Source organism: Ammodytes marinus (assembly GCF_949987685.1).
Source record: "Ammodytes marinus genome assembly, chromosome: 4".
NCBI classification, from domain to species: domain Eukaryota; kingdom Metazoa; phylum Chordata; class Actinopteri; order Uranoscopiformes; family Ammodytidae; genus Ammodytes; species Ammodytes marinus.
In genome coordinates, this window is record NC_137233.1 from 4,310,489 (window position 1) to 4,324,280 (window position 13,792).

Consider the following 13,792-nt stretch of genomic DNA (forward strand, 5'->3'; position numbering starts at 1 on the left):
CATTTTTGTTTATCAGTTGTTGGCAATGTAAAGCTTAAAGACCTACTTCACCGGTGGGAATATGAAGGTGTATTGAATTCTGAGATCCTATTTAGTATAAATGTGCAAACAATATTGAAATTGGTTCATCCTAGCCTGAGAAAAGGCAGAAAGAGTGTTTTATGCTCTCACTGTCTAACCCTACATGTTCCTTACTGTGACATCACATTAAGGGCTAGGATTAACAGGACAGCTGGGCCAAGGGAAGACTGAGGGAAGACTGAGGGAAGAAAAACCTAATTCATTATATTATAATAGTGATTTTATAATGATAAAATGCCTGTTCCGTATGGGTGAAGTATTCCTTTAAATATCTGGCTCCCATCAAACATTGAAACATACACCAAAGACCAATGAATCTCCTGTCTGTATTAACAAACGAAAAACAATTAAAAAATAAACATAAATTAAAACTACAGTAAAAAAAATAGGGGTGTAATGTTTTGGGAAAAGCATTTTGAACACTAAATTTTAGTCTAGAATCTAAGTCAGGTTTATCTTCGGCACTCGGCCTGCGGACTCGTACCTACGACCGAATCACAGCAGCACTGATATAGAGCGACAACATTGCTCCCTCTCATGTGATATTGCTTAAAGGAATACTTCACCCATATGGAACCAGCGTTCTATCATTATAAAATCACTATTATAATTTAGTGAATGAGGTTTTTCTTCCCTCAGTCTTCCCTTAGTCTTCCCTTGGCCCAGCTGTCCTGTTAATCCTAACCCTTACTGTGATGTCACAAGAAGGAAAATGTAGGGTTAGACAGTGAGACCATAAAACACTCTTTCTGCCTTTTCTCAGGCTACGATGATCCGATTTCAATTTTTTTTGCACATTTATACTAAATAGGATCTCCGAGTTCAATACACCTTCATATTCCAACCGGTGAAGTAGGTCTTTAAATACCAATTAAAAAAAAAAAAAAAGTGGCGTATGCCCTGTTATTGTAATGGCTACGGAGCAGCTTTCAACCCACTGTATGACTTCCAACACATTTATACTGAAGTGTCAGAAGGGAAAGTGGTGAAATGCATTGGGCTTCAAAAACTCTTTGTGTTACAGGCTTTGTAGGATTAATGTTTATTATGTTGTCAAGGGGATTTAGGTACATAAGACCCTGAGTGGGGAAATTATACTTGAATGGAGAGAGAGAGAGAGAGAGAGAGAGAGAGAGAGAGAGAGAGAGAGAGAGAGAGAGAGAGAGAGAGAGTATTATTGCACATTAATTTGAATACAAATCAGTATGTATGTAAGGTCACAGGCTTGGTTTGTTACTTGAATGGAGTGTGTGAGCGTGAGCGTGTGTGTGTGTGTGTGTAGGTGTGTGTGTGTCTGTGTCTAAATGTGTGTGTGTGTGCAGTATGTTTCTATGCAGGTCTATAAACTCAAATGATAATAAAAACATCTTGAATAAACCACTCACTCGGACACAATGAGTGAAACGCGAAACTCAATTCTCTGAAGACACATTTTTTATTAAGAAATAAAAAAAAGTTTTACACCTTTTTGTAAAACCCATTTCAAACACATATTTTTTTTCTCTTTTTCTTTTTCTCTTCTAGCTTACAGGTTGGCCATAAGAAAATCAAAAAATAAAAACCCTTCAAATCTTTTTTTTTAATAATGTTTTTTTTTCTCTCTCTCTCTCTCTGATTCTTCAACAAGAATTAATTAATCAAAAAATAAAATAAAACATTTTCCCCCCCGCATGTACATTCTCATAAAAACAGTAAAAGGGCTGGTATACGGTTTATATTATAATGCAGGAAAGACAGAGGCGTTGTCATTGGAGACCATGTGATGACAGAGTATGAGCAAGACTCCATTTCCCAGAAGCCCTAGCGCTTAGATAATTTGTACCTGCAGTGTGTAGAATTTTGGGAATTATTTTATCGCAGACTTGATAGAAAATAATTAGAATATCCATAAGTACGTTTTATTTAGTGTATAGTAGCTGAAAAAATGTTTTAGAATTTTTTTCCCCCCCTTAGAAAGGGTCTCTTATATATCCATATTTCATTTAAGTGAGTACAATATGACTAAAGACGATTTTACAGAATTTTGATTAATAATTGTAAGAATCTCGCCTTTTTAAGTCAAAACTGAAATCAATGCAAACAATTATTTTAATTGTATCATTACTACGGTTTTGTCCGAGTGAGTACTATGCCTTCTTTTAAACGTCAAACCCTAGACGCACAGACAAAAAAAAAATGTTATGCACTTAAAATGCAACCGGGAAATGGAGACCCATTGATTTACATACATAGTGATAAAACAAATGTTGATGTCACCTCAACACAGCCCAAAAAATTAAAAAAAAAAAATCACATTTGTATTATTATGGTCTGATGTCGTTACTAGCACAGAATGGACAATTTTTTTTTCTGAATCCTGCCGATATGTTTGCTTCGTTTTCATACCTGTTTTTAACATGATGGAGGCAACATGGAATTTTATAAATCATCCCGTGTGCGAGTAGATATTGTTTTAAATATAAAGCACTGAGGTCGCATTTCGGGTGTGGCAGAGTTAGAATGTTTAAAAATGGCATTTGAGGTTTTGAAGACAAAGCCAAACATTTGATATGATGTAATAATCTCTTTGTTTGTATTGGGATTAACTGCTTTTGTTGCCAAGCGACAGGTATTCCTAAAAGCAGACGAAACATTGACTGCAAGGTGTTTGTAGCAATTTATATTGGCTACAGGAATGACTACATTTCTTTGATATGACTAGAAATTGTGAATTTAGGTGAATTTTCATGTGGAAAGTTGTCAAATTGTATTTTTAGCAACACAGCAGTATGTTAATGAGATACATCTAGGCAGGGAGAAAGCTGGTGGGCTTATAGTGGCAGTGTTACGGTGTTTCAAACTCAAAAAAATACTATTTTTCATTTGATTTTACATAGTTTAGTTGATTAACATATTTCTCAGTGCATTTCAAACCACGTAATTTTTTTTTGACGGAACTGTGATTCAAGTTTAGTTTAGTTCCACACTGCAAAGTATTTTATGGCGGATTTTTAATTTCACTGGACCCAAAAGATTTATATGTTTTCTTCAACAATAATTCACAAGCTTAATTGTCTTAATTCAATCCGTTTAAGTACCATCTTAAAAGGGAAAAAAACAGCATGGAAAAAAAAAAAGTATTCTACAAAGTATTGCACGTAACAAATTGTAGCTTGTTTTTATTTTTTTTTTTTACGATTTTTCTTCGATTGATAGTTGTACAAGTTACTCCAATGACGGTCAGAGGTTTCAAATACACTACTATATATTTGGAATACAAAAGGCAAATGTGATAACAACGACACACACACACACAATTGAAAAAACATAAAATAAGACAAGAACAAGAAGTAACTGCTGAATTCAGTAAAACAAAAAAGATAAATGAAAAAAAAAAAAATTCTCTCGTTCGTTTTTTTTTTCAACGTCTAAAAAATAAATCTTCAGAAACCTTTTTACATTCACCCGCGGGTGACTTTCACATTTTCAACATTCGGGCGGTAAAAACTTTGTGCATCGAATTCGCTAATGCTTTCGGATCTTTTTGCAAATTCAAATTCTCTGAGAAAAAAAAAATTAAATGTGGTTAGCTTTAGGTTAACGGCAGGTTTTAACATTTGGCTAACTGACAGGTCGGGGGAGGGGGAGAGGGGGAGTGTAAAGAAGGGGCTGGTACATTACATACTGTAAAATACACACACACACACACACACACACACACAGAATAAACCAATAAATGAACTGCATTAGTTAATATTTCTGCCCTACGCTTCCCCACCAACAGAAGGATCTTAACACTCGGAAAATGTTAAATTTGGTTGTGAAATTATTACTTTTTTTTTTCAGTATGGAACATGTTTAGCAAATTACATTTTTTGTGTTTTGAATTTTAGCAAACGTTAATTTTTCAGCACTTTCAATATTGTTGCACAGTTTCTTGCTGTAAAAATATATTTCAAGTACATTTTGTCACTTGTTTCAATTGGAGAAATTAACAACAACCCACAAATGATCAACTTTAAAAAGATACTGAAAGTCCGTGTGGAAGACAGATTATCATTAGCTGTCTATTGCAATTTCTCTGTGCAATTTTTCTCATGTTATTTTAAGGTTTCTGATGTAATTTGTCTTACTTAAAAGTTGATGGAATTTTCTTTTTAAGTCTTTTAATGTAGTTTTTAAATTAATTTTAATGTATATACGTAGTGTAAATATCCTTCCGGTGGGGTGTGGGGAGGGGGGGGGGGAATCATAGAACCATTATCTGTACAAAAGTCTAGGATTACTATGAAGCGTTGTATGAAAACTTGAGGTCTGCGATGGGGAGCTTAAACTGTACAAGGATGACTTATAATAATAATAATAATAATAATATTATAGGAACAAATTTGTGTTGCCGTATGAAAATAGATGTCTGCTGTGGATTTGGTTTCACAAATCCCTTTTAATGATATGAACTACTTTATTCTAGTTGAAAAAATAAAATAAAATAAACTTAACAAAAAAAAAAAAAATGTATGAAAGCTTAGAGGAAAGTCAAGATGAGGCCCTTGTCTAACAAGACGAACAATTCTGATTTGATGGAATTGCAGGTCTAAGTTTCTGTAATGCATATTTTTAGCCCATTGAATTGTACAACTATATATTTGACGTCAATAGTTTTTTTAATATGTCTGCTTTTGGTAGAACAGAAGACCTCAAAACTTTAAGTAATGTAATAATAAAATTCAGATTTTTGATTTTTTTTTTCTTCCAATTAATAAAAAACGATTGGCGGTGTAAGTTTGTTCCTCTTGTTTTTCCGGGGCCTCATCCTTTCGAGTTAAATTCCAAATTACATAAATAAGGTGCAATAAAAACTCACTTCTTTTCTCTGTATAATATTTGATTGTGGGTAAAAAATAGCATGGCCGGTAAAGTATGAATTTTAATTTTCGCGTGGCCGAAAGAACGCAGAGATACAGTAGAAAGAAGCACTACATAATAAAAGGTCCTAGATGGATGGTCACAGGTGACACATACACTCAAGAAACCCCCTGTTTGTTACACAGACACATTACAATGAATGAAAACAGTTGTAAGTATGACACGTCTAAAGATAAGTCGATAATGGGTCATACTGTCGATATTATGGCCCACTATTATCAGTAAAGGATAGTATGTAAAAAAAAAAAAAAAAAAAAAAAAAAAAATCAGCCAGAGTTTAAGATTTTTTTTTTAAAGTATCGCAGGGCACATTTACTCACTACTCCAATAATTTTCAAATCGCAACCATTTAATCTGTCTAGATAACACTATGGGGATGTTATCTAGTCTACTGCAACATATGCGAGATCTCCTATCCAAAAAGTTATAATCAATTTAAGATTAAAATGCTCTTAATGACAATATTTTTATTGTGAATTTGGTAGAAATGTTGTCAGTAGTTTATATTATAAAATCAAAATGTTCATTCTACTCAAACATATGCCTATAGATAGTAAAACAAGAGACACTGAACATTTGGAGTGGTCTCTTAAATTTTTTGTAGAATTATTTGAATGTGATAACCGATGTTATATTGACTGTTGCTATGCCACTAAAAACAAATTCTGATCCCCAATCCCAAATGATAATGGACACCCAACATCCATTAAACAATAAGTAGATTTTTGAGAATTTATTTTGGACTATTTTGCAGAACAGCTGGGATTATTTAAGATCTCACTTTAAAGGTAAATTAAAGCAAAAAAAATAAAAATAAAAATAAAAAAATAAAAAATTACCAAGATCTGATTAGGAATGGAAACCCAGCTCCCATCAAACAATAACGAGATTTTTGAGAACCTTTTTTGGACTATTTTGTTTGCTTTGTAGAACAGCTGGGATTATTTGAAGCTATTTAGAACTCACTTTAAGGTAAATTAAAGCAAAAAATATTAAAAAAAATTACAATATTCTGATTTGTCTGTTGCCAGCTGCCAAATTTCACAATGTCAATAAAGAGATTTTGACACTTAAATGATTGGACAGTCTAATAGTGGCCCGTTTGTCTAGATTGCCCGTTTGTCTAGATTGCCACCGAAACCAATGGTTGCTTTAAGTCAGTGAGTAGGTGACATGTTTCCTGCATTCCAAATCGCATACTCTTTCTTTTTACTACACTACATACTAAAGTACAGAAGAGTTTTAGGGCCACAGGAGGGAGAAAAAAAAAATCAGATAAGGAAGATATGTCGAGATATGTCAAGAATAAAGACGAATAATCCAAAATGCTATTGGAGTTGGAGTGGGGCATCTAGGTATTGGGACATCCTAAATCTTTTTCTGGCATACTAAATAGTAGGGAAGTATGGGGATTGGAACGCAGGGGCTGTTAAAGTATTGGCTACGGTGCCCCTTGTCTGGCTGAATTTAACCAAATTAAAATACTGTCCCCTGGCATTTACAAAAGGAAAAAAATAAAAACTATAAAAACACATTCAAAACGTAAAAATGGAGCCTTTGTTAAGAATTTACTTTTTGGCTATACATTAAAAACTGCTTGCTGTATGTTTTCTTCAGCCACACACACCCACAAGAAGAAAATATTTGGAGAAAAAAAAATAATCAAGTTATTTGTGTGATAAAGACAGAATAAAACGGCCGGCTGGACAAAACTTTGGACAAAATATGACGTGGACAATTTTTTTATCCACTGTAAAAACATAATGATTTGTATAATAGCTTTGTATATTTTCACCATATGAAAGAAAGAAAGAAGTATTCCTCCTCCTTCTTCTCCTCCTATGTAAAAACTACAGCATTTATCATCAATAGTGAATACCAATAACATCTTATCAATAAAAAAACAAACAAAAAAATTGTCTAAACATTGACAGAGGGAATAACTAATAATATTGTAACACCCTCTGTTTAAAAAAAAATAAAATAAAAAAAATAAAAATGTGTAAGCCAAAAAGAGTGCCTATTGCAGTCAACTAAATGTACTGTAAACTGGTCTAGGAACAAGAGAAAGATAAGATAGATATATAGACTTGATTATTAGCTACTACTGTACAGTACGCCACGAACAACACACTCAAAAAGGGTTCAACCTCCACACTTCAAATCCTTTCAGTTACCTCTGTCTCTCTCTCTTTCGAAAATTTTGTGCAGGGGCGGATTTTTCCCCTGACACAGATTCAGTGCTAGTTTTTTTTCTCTTTAACCCATAGTCTAATACGGCTATGGAAGAATAAGGGGGGGAATAGGGGATATGTGTGTGTGCTAAGGTGCATTAAAAACCAGGTTAAATACACTGGTGCAATAAGGGTCTCGTCATTGGCTAGCATGGCTGCCTCAATTGAACATTTATTGGATTTTTGGAATTTTTTTTTTCAATGATTATAAAAGGGAGAGAAGAAAGGCAGCAAAATGAAAAAAAAAAAAATTATTACTTTGGTGGCTGCAGTAAATTTGGATTATTTTTTTGTTTTGCTCTTGAGTTTTGATTTTGTCATGTTGAGTTGGTAAAGTATCCAGCACTGAGACTAGACTAAGATTTGGACATAAAAAAAAAACAACCTAGAATATGCTAATAGCCTTTGATTGGGACACGTTTTCCTTTGTGACAGCCACACATTTAAATTAGGATTGATGAATTTTGGTCATTTTTATAAAGTACACATTTTGCCAAGTGCAGCTGAAATAACATCAAAAGTGTTTTTCAGAATTAGTTAATAATTCTGTACTCTGTAGTGCCTGGGTCCTTAAACCTCCTCTCCTCTCAACATTTGCTTTACTAAACACAATTGAACATAATAAGCCAAAGTTGAACCCATATATGGCACGTAAAAAAAAAAACTCAGATAAATTAACCTGGAACACAGGCAAACGGGCTGTAACATTGTCCAAAACAATATGCCCAAAACAAGCAGATTTTTCTGTGATCAATATGGAATTTTTTTTTGGAATTTTTTTAATATCTTGGCTACAAAAAGGCTGTTTGATTCCAAGACTCGATAACCACTTTCTTAAAAAAAAAAAATTTGTATTTTAAATAATGGCTGGTGCTATATTGTCCCACACTATCAAACGTATAGCGGGACGTATAATCCCATTAACACTACAAACAGCTCGTGATTAATCCAGAAATATATTCAAATTGTGATTGCTTGATTTTTTTTTAAGAAAAAAACACCAAGAGCAAAAACCACCTCCAAAGTATTCCTGAAAGATTTGAACCGGGAACTTTTTCTTTTTTTCTCTCCTTCTTCATCCAAACCCTTTTCAGTCCACCAAAAAACAGACAGATAGATAGATAGACAGACGGATAGATAGATAGATAGATAAGATAGATAGACAATAAAAAGCTATTAGCTAGTAGCTTTTAGAAGCAATCTTAAAGTAGAGAGGAGAGGAGAGGAGAGGAGAGCGTTCTCATGGAGACGGCTGTTCCCGGTTACATCATGGTTTCTACGATGGTGTGTGTGGGGGCTTTCATGAGCAGCCCTTTGTTCCCGTTGGGGTCCAGAGGGTAGGCCAGCTCCTTGGGACGACGGTGGTCTGCGGGACGGGAGCTAGCGCCGCCGCGAACCGGGGCCGCGACTGCCTTGATCCTCTGCAGGGGGAGAGAGGCAGGGAAGGGAGAGTAGGGGTTAGTCAATCAATCAATCAATCAATCAATCAATCAATCAATCAATCAATTTACAAGGATAACATATAGCCTTGATCCTCCAAAGGGGAGAGAGGGAGGGAAGGGGGGTGGTCAATCAATCAATCAATCAATCAATCAGTCAATCAATTCAATAACATTTCAATTTACAAGGATAACATATAGCCTTGATCTTCCAAAGGGGAGAGCGGGAGGGAGGGGGGGGGGGAGGGGGGGGGGGGGGAGAGAGGGAGGGAGGGATGGGAGGGGGGTTAGTCAATCAATCAATACAATAACCTTTATTAAATAAATAAAATTAACACGATTTAGAAGGATAACATATAGCCTTGATCTTCCAAAGGGGAGAGAGGGAGAGGGAGGGAGGAAGGGAGGGGAGAGAGGGAGGGAGGGAGGGGAGAGAGGGAGGGAGAGAGGGAGGGGAGAGAGGGAGGGAGGGAGGGGAGAGAGGGAGGGAGAGAGGGAGGGGAGAAAGGGAGGGAGGGAGGGGTTAGCTATTTTGACAACAAGCCACGCTGACTCAACATTTAAGTAAAATGTCCTTCAGATTGAGTTGATAAAGGAATTGGCTTTGAATGAAATCTGTGCAAGAAACTATATATTGGATGAAAGCGTTAGTGAAATGTAATGTGGCGTGTGTGTGTGTGTGTATGTGTATGTGTTTTATAGTGTGTGTGTGTGTGTGTGTGTGTGTGTAAAATGCAAAATGGCGGCCTCCTCCCTCCACCCACCTCAATGAGAGTCGGAGCGTCGGAGCGTAGGATCTTGATAACGACGACCATGGGAATGCATATCATGGAGGTGAGAGCCAGAGTCCAGCCGATGCCCACCGCCCAGTCGGGATACTCATACACCTTGTTGTACGTCAATGGCTTGTATTTCACCAGCGAAAAGATGAAGCAGCTCTGAATCGAGGAAAAATACACACGGTTTTAAAGATTATTATTATTTTGGGGCATTTTTAAGAGTTGTTAGACAGTACAGAGTTGAAATGGGGAGACAGACAGAGAGAGAGGGAGAGGGAGAGGGGGGATGACCTGCAGTAAAGGTCCACGGGTCGGATTTGAACCCGCGACCACTGCAACGAAGGCCGGAGCCGATATGGTACACGCTCTATCCACTACACCACCGGAGCGTCCCCAATATACATGTTTTAATACAAATAAATGTCTGCCTTTAATAAGGTAGTGTTGTCCTCTGTCTTGTTTACACTGTTATGGTCAAAGTCAATTGTATTTCCACAGCACATTTAAAAACAACATCAGTTGGACCAAAGTGCTGTACAAGATACAATAAAAAAACTAAATTTGTAAACTCTTCAATACTCGTTTGGCGATGACTTGAATGTAACCGGCATTCATTTATATGAAAAAGTTACGCAATATAGCTTTAAATAATAATCATGGTTTATTAGTATTCATGAAGCCGGATCTCTTATGAGTGAATGGAACCTGGAGCCCTGTAAAGTGCTTTGAGAGTGTGATTAAAAGCGCTATATAAATCCGATCCATTATTAATATTATCATTACCATGCACAGTACAAAGTTACGCAGTATCCCTTTAACAGATAATGGTGGTTTTACAGAATTCATAAAGCCATCTCTCTCACCATGCACAGTAGAGGAGTGAATGTCATTAATGTATATGAAAAATGTACGCACTGTAGCTTTACCAGATAATGGTGGTTTTACAGTATTCATAAAGCCATCTCTCTCACCGTGCACAGTTACGCACTATCCCTTTAACCGATCATCCTGGTTTTACAGTATTATTAAAGCCGTCTCTCTCACCATGCACAGTAGATGAGTGAATGTCATTAATTTATATGAAAAAGTTACGCACTTTAGCTTTAACAGATAATGGTGGTTTGACAGTATAATGAGGCCGTCTTTCTCACCAAGCACAGTACAAAGTTACGCACTATCCCTTTAACCGATTATCCTGGTTTTATAGTATTATTAAAGCCGTCTCTCTCACCATGCACAGTAGAGGAGTGATCACAGTCCAGCTCCATTTCATCCAAGCATTTGGTCTGTAGCCCATCATGTCCTCGAGAGCGTCATAGAAATTATCAGCGCCTGAAAGGACGGTTTAGTTTAGTTTATTTATTCCACATACAAATCGATTTAAAAAAACATGTTGTAGAAAAAAAAGAAAATACATGTGGGTGTGGCAGAAACCTGTAGGACTACAGGCTTATGTAGAACCACACCCAACATACATTTACATATTAATATTACTGCTGCTCATATGCTAACACACTAGCATACGAGTCTATAAACATGTGTTTTAAAAGGTGCAGTGTGTAATATGACATCATCAAGTAAGTTCTACAAAGTTCTAGAATGCAACACTCCCTGGGTAACTCCACCCTTTTCGAATAATAACAGAAGCTACAGTGGCCTTCAAGGACAAGAACAATTCTAAATTTTAAACAATGCACCTGATGACATTCCAACTATGACACTTCCAAAATGGCGGTGACAAGGCCTTGGTCCAAAGTATGGAGAAATATGGACATATATGAGACCCTTTCTAAGGGAAAAAAATTAATTCTAAAAATGTTTTTCAGCTATTATGCACTAAATTAAATGTACTTATGGATATTATAATTACTTTCTACAAAATCTGCTAGGAAATAAAACCCACAATTCTACACACTGCACCTTTAAGTTTAAAAATATATAATATATTGTACTCACCATAAACCCAGGCAACAGCTATACATTCAAAAAATGCCACCCACAGAAGGCACACACCGCTAGCTGCATAGAAGTCAAACAGCTGGAAAACATACATGCCACCCTGTAGAGACAGACAGACAGACAGACAGACAGACAGACAGACAGACAGACAGACAGACAAATATTTTAAAATATGTTTTTTTTTTTCCCCATTTCCCTATTTGAATAGCAAGCATCTTAATTTTTTTTAAACACATTTATTTGCTTTATAGGAAATGTAGTTTTGCTTTCATTAATGCAGTCAGAGAAAAACACTAAATAAAACAGAAATTATAACAAGATTATTTTCCTCCCAGTAACATGAACAGACAATATCTTTATTTTGTTCTCACTATCAATAGGAAAGCCTGTGCAGGAATAATAACCTGTTTAAATGTAACATAGATTTGAAGTCAAGGCCACGCCCATTTGCGTCTATATAGATTTTTCGCTACGCCGCAAAAACTGTGTCAGTCACCAAAACATACTCCTCCTACAGTTTTTGCCCGATTTGGACGAAACCAAAATAAGTATTGCTCTACCGACTCCCACGAGCAAAAGTTGAATACAGAAACTGCCGTACGAAAAGCACTAATAAACAGCGAAGTAGGACAAATTGTAACTTTCATTCTTGAAAGACGATGTAACTACCATAAGGGTTTGATATCCTATATATAGTGAGATATTTAAAAAACTAACGTGACCGAACAAGAGCAGCTGACACGTGAGGCTGCCACCGTGTGTGTGTGTGTGTGTGAATGTGTGTGAGTGCGTGAGAGGGAGTGTGTTTGTGTGTGTGTGAAAGTGTGTGAGAGAGAGGGAGTGTGTGTGTGTGTGTGTGTGTGTCCAGAGTGAAAGATGTTTTAACAATCATGGGAATCCTAAACTTGAACCAGGCCACCACATCCCAAAAAAGACGTTACCATGGGAACAACAGATGGAGGGAGAGAGAGAGAGAGAGAGAGGGAGGGACAGAGAAAGAGAGAGAGAGAGAGTAAGAGAGACAGAGAGACAGAGAGATGGGAGATAGAGAGAGGGAGAAAGAGACAGAGAGACAGAGAGAGGGAGGGACAGAGAGAGAGAGAGAGAGAGAGAGAGAGAGAGAGTAAGAGAGACAGAGAGAGGGAGATAGAGAGAGGGAGAAAGAGACAGAGAGACAGAGAGAGGGAGGGACAGAGAGAGAGAGACAGACAGAGAGCGAGTGAGATAGAGGGAGAGAGAGAGATAGAGGGAGGGACAGAGACAGAGAGCGAGTGAGAGAGAGAGAGTGAGAGAGAGAGCTTGATAGACGAGAGACAGTGACAGTAACTGTGTTTAAACAAAGATCAAAGCCAGATTTCAGAGGAAAGAGCTCAAAATGAATCATAACTAAATGTACTCGTCATGTTGACAGTATCGTGTCACGTATCAGTTCCAGTGAAATTGGGAAATCTGCCTATTCATACTATTCTGTCTCAACATTTGACAAGTAAACAATGTTCTATGTTGAGCCTGCTTCCTGCTTTCCCACTGTGCAGACGCTTTTCTGCTCGCTCTCTCCTCCTCATGCACTTTGCTTATATTCTTCTTTTTCGTCAATATAAATTTAGCAGCAGCGCCTGGATACATAACAATGGGACTGTAATTTTGTTGTACTACAGAAAATGACTTATTTTGCCATTTTCGTTGCATCCCTACAATCTAAAATATTTATCTTGCTGCCGTCACCAAGTTATTTCTCCTGGGAAAGAGTGTGTGTCTCTGTGTATTAAGAAGGTGCTACGAGGAACTTTTAAATATTTCTGAAACGGTCTAATTTTTTCCCTCTGATGATCATTAATGACATGTAACAGCAAACCAGACCATCAGTGCAAAATAATGGTATTTTTATTCACTGATAACTTGAGAAGGGATATGCGGAAAGACAATTGTATAGATAGCCATTGACTAATAAAGTAACTTTACTTAAAGGCCTACTTCACCGGTTTGAATATGAAGGTGTATTGAATTCTGAGATCCTATGTAGTATAAAAACATACTTTGTAAATATTACTGTGATGTCACAAAAGACATCACAGTAATATTTACAAAGTAAGTTTTTTTTAACCCTGTATTTCTCTTTCTGTGATGTCACGAGAAAGAGAAATATAGGGTTAAAAAAAACACTCTTTCTGCCTTTTCTCAGGCTAGGATGAACCGATTTCAATTTTTTTCGCACATTTATACTACATAGGATCTCAGAATTCAATACACCTTCATATTCAAACCGGTGAAGTAGGCCTTTAAGTGTTTGAGGAGGATACATAGCAATGACGTGTGTGTGTGAAATTGTCTGTCAATAAGTTAAAAGGTGTAGTCAGTGATTCTGGAGAACGCGTGTTGTCAGAATCACTTTCTG

The 13,792-nt window shown here is 36.5% G+C and overlaps 1 protein-coding gene across 1 annotated transcript in view; it reads right to left on the reverse strand.

Annotated features, from left to right (window-relative positions):
- Positions 1-1,497: 1,497 nt before the first annotated feature.
- LOC307249229 (sodium- and chloride-dependent taurine transporter-like) overlaps positions 1,498-13,792 on the reverse strand; it is a 27,419-nt gene continuing 15,124 nt past the window's right edge. The window contains exons 5-8 of the mRNA XM_080025872.1: positions 11,395-11,497; positions 10,670-10,770; positions 9,424-9,597; positions 1,498-8,641 (exon numbers count right to left, since the gene is read on the reverse strand). Coding sequence (XP_079881998.1) covers positions 8,483-8,641; positions 9,424-9,597; positions 10,670-10,770; positions 11,395-11,497 — 537 coding nt within the window. The 3' untranslated portion in view covers positions 1,498-8,482. The remainder of the gene's footprint in view (positions 8,642-9,423; positions 9,598-10,669; positions 10,771-11,394; positions 11,498-13,792) is intronic.